Below are 15594 nucleotides of genomic sequence, written 5' to 3'. Positions count from 1 at the left end.
AGTCATCGACCCACTTTAAAATAACATACACATTATATCTTTTAACTCCTATATATACTGTTACGAAAATCATGCCTTATTTTCTAAAAAAAAAAACTTATTTGGTCTTCATCCACTCAAATTCTTCTGTATGCGATATTGTGCAGCGAATAGTAGCGATCGGAGCAATATTGAAAATCGGTTTCAAACTATCCACGAATAGGGTTAATACCTTACTTTTTGCCAGGCTTTCCCACTCGATCAGAAATCCAAAATGAAACCATGCCGCCCCCGTAGCGTCGCGCCATAAGAAGCAACTCGCGCGGTACGCAAACTCAGTAAAAACGTCGATAAATGCGTTTAGCTCGCAGATGGAAAACACAGGCCGACCGAGGATCGTACCGAGTGGATTTAACAGCCGCAAGGATTTTGAATCGATTCGCCCTTGTTCGATCTCACATTTCTGCAGCTATGAGGTAAATTAACTATTTCAACCCGTCACATAACCTAATTCTCTGGCCAAAGATTACCAGCGGGCTTCTTTGAAAGGAATGCGCGACAGGTTGTTTCTCACGTAACCTATTTCCTCGTGCACAAGGGATGCATCATCCCTCCTTTTGAATAAAGATCTAACTGTCGATAGTCACAGAGACAGATCAAGGGTGGTTTATTTAAAAATGCACATCGCCGCTTGCCATTTTCGTATCTAATTTCATTCCATGCTGTTATGCATTTTATAAATTGATATCAAAGCATTACAATGACAACATACCTAGGATGACATTTGTTACAGAATCATTGATTACATGATAAAACGATTGATGGAATGATTTGTTTGATTTATGATTTATTTTTTTTAATTGTGTATAAATATATATATATTGGTAACAATTAAATACTTAATTGACATAGTTGTTGTTTCATTTCTTTATAACCTATTTTTCATGTATCACTGTTTACGGATAAGAACAGGTCAGGCAGCCTCTGTAAGGCGACACAGGTACATATGGGCTTTCTCGCTGAATGGACCAAATGATATAAATTATTTATGGATTTCGACACCCGGGGGGAGATGGGGGGAAGTGTTTTGTTCCAGTTGGGGTGCACACCCACTGGGGGTCCACTTGCACCAGTAAACCCCTTGGGTCCCCCCTGAGCATATGCATTCTAGCTCGACCCCTAGTAAGCCTGTAAAATTGATTCCTAAGTACCCCGTGTTCCTCTGTACTTCTCAGTCTTTTAACACCTACTATATATGTGTATATATATAGTCTGTAGGCCATTTTTTTAAATTAATAAAATACAAAATTTTCTATCCATCTAGATCAGGGTTCACTGTCCTACTGAACACTCGATTATTCATATATTGAAATCTTTTTGTAAAGAAAACATCCTCAAACTTTCTTAGGATTAAACGTGAATTCTGGTTGAGTATTTTGTTGTTGCTTGAAAATATATGAATAATATGAAAAAATGATTCTGTAGGCTTTTTTGAAATGTTGCAACAAATGTCGAAATGCGAGACAGACCTACAAGATCGACCCCCCCAAGGGTGCAATCTAAATCAATGGGCTTGTGGGTAATCGCATAATAATTACTGGGACCCCCCCTACCGTCCATCTGTCACCCTGTAAGGGTGCTCTCGTCCCCTAGAAGAGGCACTGCCAGAACGATGTGCACCAGGAACACGTCCCAGCAGGTCCCATTGTTATTGGGCACTGGTTGGAATGTATCGTGGAGTGCAGTACAGATTTAACTGTAGGATTCAGTATGTGGTTGTAGAACCACCAAATAGTCAAGATTATTTACAGTTTGACAATAATGATTGATCTTCTTTTTTTTTTAGTAATACGTTGCTCGTCCTATTTCTCACAATCTGGACTGAGATTGCTGCAGGATTTCGTGGACCTCATCATCCCAGTGGAAGCATATCCCATCATCATTATGTACCGCAGAATGAAGTCAAATTAACACAGGATGCTGAATTGCTGCACGATACTGCGTAAGTTTGATTAAATGGCATTGCGATAAATAAAAAAAATGTATTAATTTATTTCTTCTATCAGACACTTGAAGGAAGACATGGGCGCTTTTGCTGATCAATTGGATTTAACGAAGATGACAGAACAAGAATTGGAGTTTCATTATTTCAAGTGAGTATATACTGGCTTTTTTTTTAAACTATAACATTGTTACTTTTATTCTTTTTAATTTGTCACAGACTACACGACGTTGATAATAATACGAAATTGGACGGGTTGGAAATACTTCATGCTATTCAACACACCCTTCATGAGGACGGAGAAGATGAGGAAAACAAGAATGAAGATAACAATGAACACAGGAATGATTTACATTGGATAGTAGGTCGGTATGAATAATCTTTTTTTTTTTTAATAATTTGGATATATATGAACTGCTATTTCTTTTTGTATATTACTCAAAGAGCTCATTGACAGAGTTCTTGAGGAAGACGATCTAGACAATGATGGCTACTTGGGGTACACTGAGTATGTACTGGGTCGGCAAAGAGATCAAAGCGAGAGAGGTAAACGAGATAAGAAACTCGAAATCCGGAAATAATGCTGTTGCATATAATATTGAACAGAACTACGGACTTTGTAAACAGCAGGGTGCTTAAGAACGTGTCTCAATAAAGTTGCATTTGCCATTGTATAAACGATTGTGCCAGTATGTCTTTTAGGCACCGAGGCTCTATTATATGTAATACATGCATAACAGCAAAACAAATTTAAAATAAAAAATCATTTCTGGCAGCAAAAATGTTTATTAAAGAATGATGCATCAATAATGATACATGACTGTAAGCCATTGAATTAAAAGTTCTTTATATATCATAAAATAGTCAAAGTAAGAATATAAAATATTTGTCAGTGACGACAAAGTAATATCAGTAATACTATGAGAAGTATTGAGGTACGAGAACAGAATTCAACTTATGAAAAGAAAATATAGTTTCGTTGATATCATGCAGAATTGAATGAAATAAAGTGTGCCAATGCAAAGTGTTTGTATACTTATAAATTATGATGCAACAGGCAATGGCTCATCCGTCACCAGAATTCCTTTCTCCCAGAGATCCTTCACTACCTGAAGCTAAAATTCATATTATACATAAATAAATGATTTCACATCACTATATAAAATATTAATTACTTTATCATGGTCGTCCTCAATAGGTAAATCCTCAACAGCCACAAAGTCTGGATAATTCAATATAATGGCTTCCACTGCAGGTGCTAGTTCCCTTGAAATCTCTAGGTACTCTGGTTCGTACTCGTGATACACCTTGGAATTCTCGGTGGAATAATAGATCCTGAGATCGCCATTCACATCGACCAATCTATTAGCAGAATTAATGACCAATTAGATATGCATAATATATATGAACTTCCTGTTTCGATGATATCATACCTCACACAGTTGGCTTTCAGTAATCTAACTCTGGTATCTGGTTCTATCTCGACACGATTTTCAACAACGCCATCGGCGACCATCCTCTCGCCGTCCTCATAGACTGAGCATACAGTTTCCTGTGCAGTTAGCGCTGGTGGCAGATAATCGTATATATGTCGCAATGCCATGCTATCCGCAGCTTTATCTACGTCTATGTGGTCCACCAGTTGGTGAAGTAATTCTTTTGTCTTTGTGATAAACTGGGTTCGCTTTTCACTCTCGGTGTTAGAGTAGACGAGTCCCACGTGTCTTAGATAATCGAGAGGCAATCCTCGACGGAATTCGCAGTCATTCATGATGGCGCGATCGAGAGCTTCGGGGATGAGTTTCTCAAGAAAATCGCACCAGCTATTTTTCTGATAGACACTCAAAGTAATATGCAGACTGTGAACACCGTCGATTGTTTCACCCTGATGAGTGGTTCCTCGTGGGAAGTACAATAAATCCCCAGCTTCCACGACAGTATCCAGTATAGGCTCGCCGATTTCATCACCTGTAAAATTTCCGGAGGAATTTCGTGCCAGGTAATCGCCGTCTGTCTGTACTCCATAAAGTCTCCATCTTTTTTTGCCCTCGATTTGTAAAATGAAAGCTTCTATGTCATCGTAGTGGGGTGCGAATCCTTGACTGTCTGGTGGAGTTAGGTAGGAATTGGCACCAACGAAGCAGCCAAAATATTCTTGGAGTGTCGCTGAAAAATGATTTTAAGTAATACACAAATATATGAGAGTAGATTGGATTACTTAATAGATTTTCTTACCATTCAAGGTATGAAGTTTTGGAATAAAGGATTGGGGATTTAACATTCTTACTGAACAACCATTCATGTAATAATCCCACACCACAGTGGGATGAGCTCGACCTGGGGGATTGTGAGTTGTTCGCTCCCCATTATTATAGGATGTAATATCAATGTTTTCAGTGAATTTGATAAAGAAGTTACGCAAGACACTATCGAGTATGGGGGTTGACATAAGCTGTTTATAATAGTTAGATTTCTTTCGTTTAATATGCAACGGTCTCATCTCCCAATTTTGCCTTTAAAACAATTTGATTAATCAGACTAAGCCCTTTTTACAAAAATTCTTGATCATTAAATGAACATACTCAAAAAAGTCTTCGATTTTGACTGGATGAATGAGCCACTGGAATAATGTCTTGCCTTCCTCAGCAGAGTCAAGAACTGGTAGCTTTTCTATGATTTCCTTATCTATATCAAAATCTACAGATGCTGAATTGTGATCCATTTGATTCTCTCCATTAATTGGTGATGCATTCTTTTTCTTATTAACTCTTTCCTTTAGATTTTTCTTCTGTCTCTTCAATTTTTGCCCTCTGGACTTCAGAGTTCGGTTGGATGATTTTGACGAATTCAAAATGCTTTCAGATGATTTAGATTTATTTTCATACTTTTTTGATGATTTCACAGGGTCTTCATCATTTAAGACATTTTGTTCGAATATCTTCTTAACTACTCCCTTTATCTTAGCTGGACTATGTGACTTTCTTTTTTTTTGCCTAGCAAGTTTAGTTAAAGATACAACAGGAAGAGTTTTATTCAACGATGTCTTTGTACCATTCGACTGTTTATCAGCCTTAATAGATTTGAGATCATGTTTAATTTTTTCCCTCTGTTTAGTCTCCTGACTAGGAGTTAGGTTTCCTAATGAAGCTCGTGCTTTCTTTGCCTTCTTCTGTTTAATTGAGTTATCCAAACTCCTGCGCTTCATGTTATAGGCTGCAAATGCAGATATAGTATTTCCTTTGGCAGCCATCTCAGTAACATATAATAGTAACGATATTACGACAAGTTTAAAATACTAAATTTCCTTAATACAGTCTTCTCAAAATTTCAGTAAACGTTTGCAACCCGGTAACCGCAAAAGGTTATACAGAAATCCACAATAGATTAAATTACTTTTTTCAAGTAGAGTATGGAGCGGAACTTCTGTACAAATAAGATTACGGTAAAACAATCATTATATACATATAAAAATGAACCCAATTATAATACTTACTTGTATTATCACTGATATTTTCATAAGACTGACTACTACACTTTCTGTCGCTGTGCGCAGATCAGCGCACGTGTTCACGCATACGACCGTTCAAGTATATCTGTACTATAGAGTTAAATAGTATCGTAAATAATTATGCTATACAGAGAAATTATTGCTTCTAATTAACTTACCCAGTATACTAGATCATTTTAATGAACCGATTAGAGGAAGATCCTAATCTCTAAGATTTTGAAAACTTCTGTAACGTGGTGAGTGCAAAAGAATCAGACATATTTATTTACGTGCATACGACAAGGACAGACATATCCAGAGTCCCGAAGTTTTACTCATTTATACAATTTCCAACCCACATACATGTTTTTCCTATTATTCAGTTGTTTGTATTATTATGGGTTTACACCCAGATATAAAATTGGACCAAGTCTTCCACTTGGTCGAACACGAATATTGAAGTTTCTCTGACATAAATAATTACATCAAAGAAACAAAAATTCTTTAACGCTCAATGCGATTTGCAATACTTCATATACATTCATATCCATATTGTAATTTTTGAAGCCAAGATCAAGCATGATCGAACAATTCGTTTTGTCAAAACTTTTATTCCATCCAAACTAAAGAACGACTAGCGAGAACAAAACGCCGTATTGTGGCACTACTTGAAACCAATCGTAACCCAAGTTTTCGAAGATTTGTATATTCATATGAATCTGACAAAGGTCGTCGAAACAAAATAGCAATGTAAATTGTACAGTGAATTGGTTTAAAAGTTTATTTAGATTTTTGTAATTCTAACACATTGATAATAAATCTTATACAGCTAGGATAGCTTACCTAAAAGAATTTTGACGTAAAGAAAATTATTTCCCGTATTATTCGCGCCACAATGCGCAATACCTACGCCGGCTCAGTACGGTAAATACACGTTGCCGCCTGACGCCACGTAACTTTCCTTCCAAGAAAATAAAATGAGAAAGACGAAAGTCATTAGAGCAAATTTGTAAGTGACCCGTTTTTACCGTTAAAAGTTTAACGAAGAACCGTAATTTTCATCGAGCGGAAGGGCTCCTATTTTTGAATATGTATCATCGGTGGTACCGGAAACGATATGTACAACATGGGCGTATTTAAGTTTCTCAGTAATAAAAATTATATCAATTATTCATTTTACCTTATAAACGTGATTCAAGCAATCCTTCATTAAAGAACAAGATCGCGATACATACCTACAAACTATTCTGTATGCAATGGCGACGCGTTGCTTCTGAGCAAAGAGCGATCGACAGTTCATCCTGTAATATTAAATTGCATATCGATCGAAAACCCACAGTTGTCAATAAACCGCCGAGACAAATACGCGTTTAACATGGAATCTCAAACGAAAAAAATTCGACGCTTTCGCACTCTAAAGTCCCGAGTCTGCCGAGTTCCGTCCTTGACGCGCATGCGCGTCGTGATTTTCCCTTTGATTGGTAAAAGAAAAAGGACGCAGTGGCGCGTTATTCAAAGTGAATCGTTCGGTCGAGCTGGGAAAACAGAAGCGAACAAGCGTGAAGATCCTCGTGAGATATTGATTTTACAAATTTGAATAATCGGCAACGAGTCGGAGCTACAAAAGACAAGGCCCGATGCCACGTAAGACGAGGGAAGCTCGTAAAGGAAAAATAATTATATACGAATGACAAAATTACGAATAAACAAGTCCAAACAACGAGGTTATGTAATCTGTCTGTGCTAACGTCTGCGCCGTGTTAGCTTTATTAGTGCTGCTCATATATATTCATATGAATCTGGAATTAGATCAACAAAATATTCCAACGTGACTTCTGGGAAATACTTCAAACTGCTTTATCACCTCGTCGCTAACCGTCTACCACGATTAAAAGTTCTCTAGAGATATTCTACGATTGATATACTGAAAAACTGAGATTGGGATAAGACATTGATCGACCTTACTTACTGTTCTATCGAGAAATCATAATTATCGTCTCTTAGAGTTACATAAAATATTCATTTAACTTAAGTATACTTAACGACTTAAATCCAGCCTCCATTCACATTTTATGTTGCTCGTTAACGAAGATTATGTATCATGTATGTACACCGTGTGATAGTTACTCGAATTATTCTATTAATTCACATTAGACTCATCGATCGCATTGTAATTAACCCAACAAGGTTATTATGGCGCCGTTTTATGACTATGACCAATGCCAAATCTTTCGCGTCCCTTTACAGAATCCTCATTGCGCGTGACAATAAATAATTGAAATAAGGCAAACGCGATATTATACTCTGCAAAGTAGCTCAATCGTGTCGTTTCGACTTACATAAGATTTTTCAAATATTTATCATTACCTTCCTCCGTCCATTACTAAATAAATCAGATCCTGCGCTGATTATTTAAACAAAAGAATCGCGAGTCCGATAAAGCATAAGCCGTGCTTAATTTCCCGCGAGACACTGGAAAAGAATAAAACAAGCGAGTACAGCAAGAATGTAAAAGTTCGTAATTCGATGACAGTAAAAAAAAAATTCATTTCCTCAAATACAAAATGCCCGATCGAACAGCGTGGTCCGGGACCCCAATAAATCGTCATACGATTTATCGTAAACGGCTTCAATGCCAAAAGTGCATATCTCTTCTGTTTTATTGCATTGAACGTAAGAGCAGTAGCAGTAGCAATAGCAATGACAATAATAATAGACAGCAGCATCCTTCAAATATACATTACACTCTACATTAATGATAATCGTATAGATAATTACATTAAAAGTAAACGATTCCAAATTTTTCAATGATACCTATAAACGATCTTTTTTCTTTCGAAAAGAAAAGAAAAATTAATTTTAAAAATGCTCGTCGATCGCTTTCTCTCTCAGAAAGACAAACGTGATTAACGTGTCAATATTAAAAAAAAAAGTCTGATCGAGCATTCGTTATTTCAAGAGATGCTTAAAATCAAAGAAAAAAGAAAAAAAAAACAAAAGCGATTAATCGTAAAATATTACATGGTACTTGTTATCATTGTAGCGCAGTACGAACCTATAATATCCACGGGGTGTGTAATTTGCTATTTCGAAAAGCTGGTAAATTTACGTTACTACCGGAATAGAATGAGGGGAGGACGAGAAGGAGCGGAGGGGCGATCAGGGAAAAGAGAGGGGGAACGGCTATTTGACGTACGGGTGGGCCGTTTGGTTTGCTGCGGGTGCGAACATTTAAAATTACCGCGACATTCATAAATATATAGTATATGTATATATATATATATACTATACATACATATAATATGTATATATCTTACAACTAATCAATAACATGTTACCCGGCATTTTGATAAGACTCCAACAAATACAATTAAGTTACTTTCAATGTGCAGCCAGCTTAAACAATGATATCCGCCCTTAATAAATGACCTACTAGACACGTACGAATTCTTTGAAGTAACGAGCGATTTCTTTTTTTCGCCCTAAAAAGAAAAACATGCAGAAAGTCAAAGAAAGAATATAAAAAAAAAAAAAGTAATTCGTAATTCGCCTTCTCGTTTCTTCCTTAAAAAACTATCGGAGAGACTGATCGACGAATCCAGACGTATATGAGAGCCTGACGGCAGGATCGATTGCAATATTTAGAATACCGAAGATCGACTTATCATCGATCCCGATCGTTCCGTCGATCGGTACGAATGAATTATGGGTTTTTACAAATTTTCCATAAAAGTGTGACATTTTTTTTTCTGCCTGTCCTCATCGTTTTCACGTAGTCGAACGTAAGCGTCAGGCACTTCTAAGACCGCCCTATCGATCCGATTTTTCTATACGTTATTTTTGTCAATTTTTAATTATTTTTTTTCTCCACGAAATTTTCTTCTCTCCAATTTTTTTTTCTTCAAATTTAATGCAACTCGTTCGTCGCTATCTTTGTCTTGTCTTATTATTAAGACAAATCTTTACGCTGGAGGATCATCCGTCTATCATCCAACTTACACATATACACGATCCAGACACGCACTCTGAACTGATAGAACGATAATAATGATGATGCTGATAATAATAATAATAGAAATAACTAGTCTCTAGAAGACATCGCGTTGATCCTTAAGTATTCGGCAATAATAATAATAATGGTGTACGTAAGATTAATAAATCGTAGGGCATGCCGGGGGTGTCCGTAGCGCCGTGTGAATCCGAGCGTGATTGTTTAGATCAATAATTATTAATTACTATCAATCGTCAGCGATGTATCGGCACATACAGGCACACACGCATCACGCACTCTCACTTCGCCCTAACCTCCTCCGCCGCCACTTTTAAAGCTGACACGTTAAAACTCTATACGAATCTTAAACGAGGAATTCTTATATCGTATTTAATTGTATTACCTTAAAAGTAATTGCGAGACAATAAGTAACACGCGTTGCGCATGCGCGTCGATAGAAGTTCTTGCTTTGCCGAGTCGGACGAACGTTTGGGTTGGGTAGCCACCTCGACAGGTCCCAGGCGCGGGAAAAGCGGGCAAGTTTAAAATTGAAAAGATAACAGCGACCCACAGTCGGGAAAAAAGGGTTGTAAAAATATCTTTTGCAATAAATAAAAATGATATCGGATAAAAGTGTTGAAAGGATGTTCTTTTTTTTTTTAAATTACTCTTTCCGAAATCCTCCCGGCAGACACCTGTGGAACGTTGGACGTTCCGTGGCCGAGAATCGACGGAAAAGACCGATCGCCTGTTTCTGTCTCTCTCTCTCTCTCTGTCCTACGTGTTGGTGTATTTGTGCGTGGTGGGGTGGTGAGTGTGAACGTGGTATTAAAAAAAAGGCGCGAATTCTTCGCGATTTCAAAATCCCTTTGGGCGCTGCCTCGCGAGTTCGTCGCGAGAAGGAAGAGGATTATTTTTCGTTTTGTTTCGTGTGTTTTAAAGCGACGTATTATCACAGATCCAATTGGTTTACTTTGTTTTTTTTTCTCTTTCATCTTTCTCACTCTATATTCTCGTTTTTAGGGAAATTACCCTCGAGTCGTTCGGCTGTGAAAATTTTATACTGGCCGACCGTTTCAGGAATAATTTTCGTTACACTTTTTTCTTTTTCTTTGCCACTAGGATTTTTCTTCACTTTTTTTTTTCTTTCATTTTTCTCGTTAGATCGAACAGGCGTCTACGGCGCGTCGAAAGACGTAATGGGTAGCCATTTGTCATTTTTTTTTTTCTTTCTATTTCTCTCAGACGAATCTCGCGGTCGTTGCTCTACGCGTGCTCCCGGGGAATACCCGTTTTGTTTCGACGCTGTCGACGGTGCGCCTTGAATTTTAAAAATTTACCAATACTTCTTTTTTCGCTCGCCACGTTTGGGTGACAGGCGCCCCAACTTACAACTAGAACGAAATACGTTAAGAGATTCGGCGAGATTGGCCAAAACGTATATTTACACACACAAAAACGAATAAAAGTGCTCGCTAATTCTTACACGCGGAGATTACGTTCGAAATGCGTTAAAAAATTATGACCTCGACGTACAGTGCCCGAAAACTTTAACAGGATAAGAGCCAGTGTAAAACTTATACTCGTTCCAAGAAAAGAAAAAATAAAAAAAAAATAAAAATAAAGATAATGACGCAATCCGTCAAAAATTTATTATTAAAACAATATTTATCATTAGAACCCGTATTATCATTTCGTATATATGATTTTACGCATGCGGCTTCATCCTCATATACTTTTTTTTTTCTCGGCATTACCTCAAGAGATATATAACATATGTACGTACATGTCTATATATATATATATATATACATACATAGATATATAAATATAAATTACTTTTCCTTACATTAAAAAAATTTTTTGGATCGCACGGTAGAGAGTGTACATATATATATATATATATATATATATTTTTTTTAAATCCAACCTCATTGTTTTACATACTGATTACGCGCAATGATGAACTTTAATTCCCATTTAATCGTCCGGTTCGTTTAAAATATCGTCTGCATGTTACTTCGATTAGCCTCAAACTGATCACCTGAGAAAAGGGTCATACAAGTGAACCCGTTATTTTCACGTGTCGCGCCCAACTCGCATTACTTCACAATTCTTGAACACCCTATAGAACGAATCAAACTTTCAACCATATCGCCCTGATATGACCGAAAAAAAAAAAAAAAAAAATTCATCTGTCAGACGATCACTGATTAACATTGGCTTTGTCGATCGAGCGTATATTGAGTGATAAGGTGGGATTGCCAGTTCACGTAAGTTATGCGATTTTTGATCGTACAAAAGTAACGAAGAAATCGACAGAAGACTTTCTCTCGTTCATACTTTCGTCTTTCCAATGCAAGAGAAGAAATACGTAAAAAAAAAAAAGATAACGTCAAACGTCAAACGTTCCGAATGTAAACAAAGCCACGTGTCTGCTGTGATTAACTGTCACGTCAAGAAGAAAGACCGGACCCAAAGGAGAAAGAAAGAGCATGACAGTGTTACAAAAAGAAAAGAGAGAAAAAAAATTGCTCGTGCCTCGTCAATGATAAATTCGGAAAAAAAGAAAGATGATGCGGGTAAAAAAAAAAAAAAGACGTTCGATACATATATACACGTGTGGCCAGTATGTCCGGGCGGCGGGCGCACAGGGAAATATCAAAGAGATCCGACAGCAAAGCTCGACAGCTTATTTCACGATCTCATACCAAGTGTGCATGCAAAGTATCAAGAAACGAAAAAAAGAAAGTACGAAAGATTTACAAAAACATTTTTTTTCAACAGATCCACTTCTCTCTTTTTTCTTCTCTTCGTCACCACCTCATTTCGTACACGTACAATAGTTTGATATTCCCATGCGCACCGATTGGCATTTATCAGTCGCAGCTGGCACGATTAAGACAGCGCTGCTTATGACTTATAAACCTAAATAGATCTGTATGGCCTCGTTACCGTTCAACGTTAATGATTCACGATACGCTAATAATTAAAAACGCATCCAAGTTTTTCAATGCCAACATTTTGGTTCCATAATCCCACTTAGTAACGTGATTATTATTTTTTCTTATCTATTTTTTTTTTTAATCTTTTTTTCCATTTAATAATACATTCAATTTCACTCTCGCTTCCATATCGAGCTTGCTTTAATATTGGGCGCCTGCAACATACCCGATCCCTTAATTCATTTATCATTTACATATACGGTCCTTCTGTTACCTTCGTCGAGCTGATCTTTTTTTCTTTCTTTTTTTTTTTTCCCCACGTCTTTCTACATTAACTTTTTCACATACTTCGCGCACACACGCACTCTCTCTCTCTCTCTCTCTCTCTCTCTCTCTCTCTCGCGCGCTTCTCTTATTTCGGTATTTATTAAATTGCAAGACGCACGTAAGACCCAAACGCGCGCTTCGCGTCCAGACGGACGATCGCGCAGACGCGACATCAAAATTGCAGTTTAAATTCTTACCAAAGGGAAAAAATGGTATCCTAACAATTAGCTAATTTTCATGAAGTCAGACACTAGGTTTTTTTAAATGTAATATATATATATATATATGTTTGTGAGTGTGTTCTGTGTATAGTTACCATTAGAGTTATCAGTGGTACAAGGTTTGCCCTTTCCAAGCTTTCTTACTTAGTTTTACAACTAGAATAAATATTTATGATAAGGTCCTTCTTTTTTCATCTTTTTTTTTTTTATACTTTCCGTGATAATATTTAACAGTATGTCGTTCGTTAAGCCTACAGAGCATTGCAATCCTTAATACACAGCGATACAGTGAACAGGCAGCCTTCCCACGTGTTTTTGGTTTATTAAAATATTTTTGTATATATATATATAAATTGCAGCATCTCCCGCTATGCACTTTTGTATGCAATTTCGAAAGGGATGATTTACATAGAAAAAAAAAAAAAAAAAATTACATGCGCGAGATACAAAAAAATTCTCAATATCTTTGCCCGTGATCGAGGAGACGCGACGTACAATTCGTACAGCACGGCTCTCTTTGCACTTTTTAATACTGAACCGAGACGACGAGAATATGAAGAAATTAAATAAAATCTATATTACGATCGAGACTTCGTTGCGCATATCGCGTGTATCAAAGATTCCAATAGAATACGTAATAAAAATGGATTTCGTACGCGCGACGTCCGATGAACCTTTATGTGTTTATGTCATTAGCCTACGCACTTCGCTTTATTCTATTTGTCACCGCGCTGCGCCTTATTAACGATTATTGTGTCGATTATTGTACCAAAGTATCGTGTGTAATTGGATCCGGCGGATTTCGCCGAAGCTGCGCGCGCAGGCGCGCGCGCGATTCAAGAAACTAAGTGCCAAGTGACGAAACGACAAAGGGAAAGAAAGAAGACGCATGGGGATTTCGGCGTGTCGTCGTGTTTTCGGCCACGTTAATAAAGACGACGGGACTCCCTTCTTTTTTTTTCTTTTTTTCTTTTCAACGTCAATCCTCAAACGAGTCTCATCCAAAGACGTACGCTTAAACCTTATACCTAAGAAACTTGCATTATTATTAAATTATTTATTTAATTTTTTTTTCTTCCTTTTTTTCCTTCATCCTCTCCTCATCCATCTGGAGCAAAAAGAAATTACTGTAACTACTCGTTAATTACTATCTTCATCGGTCGATTGAACTTCCACATGGGATTCTCTTATTACTTCAATCGTACCTACGTGAGCTCCTTATATCCGAATCGTTTGATGCATTGCATTTGCTTTGGGAGCGATAATAGTCGGCCCAGATCTAATGTCCACGTTAAATAAAACTATTACGAAGGAGAAATTACGGTTGCTCGTACCGAGCGAGAACGATGCTCCGTCGCTGACAGTTCAACTGGGACTGACGATGAGTGACGCTCCGCGACGTTGCCAGCGCGTTCATTGGCTTGCGAAGAAACGAAGGAGATAAACGGAACAAGGTAAAGAAGTACGTAAGTCAAACGGACGATTGGAATTTAAATTAATCGTTCGATTCCACCAGTCGGAGCATCGTTATCGAATCAGGCAGTGTCGATATTTATATTCTTTGACGTAACCGTATATGGGAGTCGCATAGCGTGACACATGGTTTACGAAAAATTAATTTCACTTGACATCCGCGTCAAAAGCATCTTCGCGTCGCATCTAGCCACGTCACTCACTTCTCTAGCCAATGTTATTCGCCGTACGACCTTAAGGGCTATACACAGTCGGAGGACGCTTGAAAATTAACACCGAGTTGAGTTTCACGAGATTCGGCTTTACAGTTCGGATTCCAGACGGTAGAACGATCAGCCTGGTACGCCTATATGATTATCCAGCACGAAACTTGAGCGCCCGTTGACGAGCTGCGTCACGTGGGTTACGCATGCGCAGACACGAGACACTGCGGGAACACGTAAGAAACGTGGGTCACGCGTTAAGAAAGTTTCACAAGATTCACATCCACGCACTGGTGACGCACAGACTGTCGATGTTCAACATGATTCTTCCCCACGTTGACATCAGACTGTCATCTTGAATGATTTATGCATACTTCGACCGGGCAGTACGAATAATGGCGTTATTTGATTTTATAACCCAAAAAAAGCAGTATCCCTACGCTTCGTCCTATTCGATATCTGCCGCTTAATGGCTACGCAGGGCGATTGACATTAGATTTAGACTGACGACGCATGATGCCGTACAAAAGATGGCACGGCGTGTCTTAAGATTCTAATAGGCATAACCGAGCGAGGGTTTATACCGTGTGGTTAGTTTCTTTTTTTTTTTTTTTTTTTTTTTTTTTTTTTTTTTTTTTTTTTTTTTTTTTTTTTTTTTTTTTTCTTTTTTTTTCCTTCCTCATCCCTTTAAGCATTTCTAATGTTTCCCATATTCACGTCATACCCTATAACGTCCTGGTCGCTTTAACGACGTTGTCGATCCTAACGGATTCGCAATGTGATTTTCATTAATTCATTCTCATTGTCTCTTGGATATTCGCCTTATTACTTTTGGCCTAATATACAAGTTCCTAATGTTACTTTGGCCCTTGGCTTGGGAACGGGAAAGGGGGGGGATTTGAGAAATAGGGGAGGTAAGGGTTCCGGTGGGGAGTTTGACAGGAGAGAAACGGGGACAAGGGGAAG

At 37.7% G+C, this 15594-nt stretch overlaps 2 protein-coding genes across 5 annotated transcripts; one reads left to right on the top strand and one right to left on the bottom strand.

The window, feature by feature from the left end:
- Nucleotides 1–277: 277 nt before the first annotated feature.
- On the top strand, nt 278–3008 carry LOC107263926 (multiple coagulation factor deficiency protein 2 homolog). Its single transcript, XM_015731627.2, has 5 exons — nt 278–455; nt 1826–1981; nt 2046–2132; nt 2201–2346; nt 2426–3008. Exons 1-5 carry the CDS (start codon nt 334–336, stop codon nt 2560–2562), a joined length of 648 nt encoding a protein of 215 aa, XP_015587113.1. The 5' UTR covers nt 278–333; the 3' UTR covers nt 2563–3008.
- On the bottom strand, nt 2641–15248 carry LOC107263919 (ribosomal oxygenase 1). Of its 4 annotated transcripts, XM_025081380.1 has the most exons (8): nt 12770–15248; nt 5648–10236; nt 5475–5579; nt 4564–5231; nt 4217–4494; nt 3415–4147; nt 3157–3343; nt 2641–3096 (listed from the first exon to the last, which is right to left on the bottom strand). In XM_025081380.1, the coding sequence occupies exons 3-8, from the start codon at nt 5496–5498 to the stop codon at nt 3025–3027; spliced, it is 1962 nt and encodes a 653-aa protein (XP_024937148.1). In that variant the 5' UTR covers nt 5499–5579; nt 5648–10236; nt 12770–15248; the 3' UTR covers nt 2641–3024. The 4 variants fall into 4 exon arrangements, with proteins under 4 accessions (XP_024937148.1, XP_015587084.1, XP_024937149.1 ...); XM_015731598.2 differs by having other exon boundaries at nt 5648–15248; XM_025081381.1 differs by lacking the exons at nt 5648–10236; nt 12770–15248 and having other exon boundaries at nt 4564–5404.
- Nucleotides 15249–15594: the final 346 nt, after the last annotated feature.

The sequence above is a fragment of the Cephus cinctus genome, unplaced genomic scaffold (assembly GCF_000341935.2).
Source record: "Cephus cinctus unplaced genomic scaffold, Ccin1 Ccin1_scaffold0168, whole genome shotgun sequence".
Taxonomy (NCBI): Eukaryota; Metazoa; Arthropoda; class Insecta; order Hymenoptera; family Cephidae; genus Cephus; species Cephus cinctus.
This window is presented reverse-complemented; position numbering and strand designations above follow the sequence as displayed.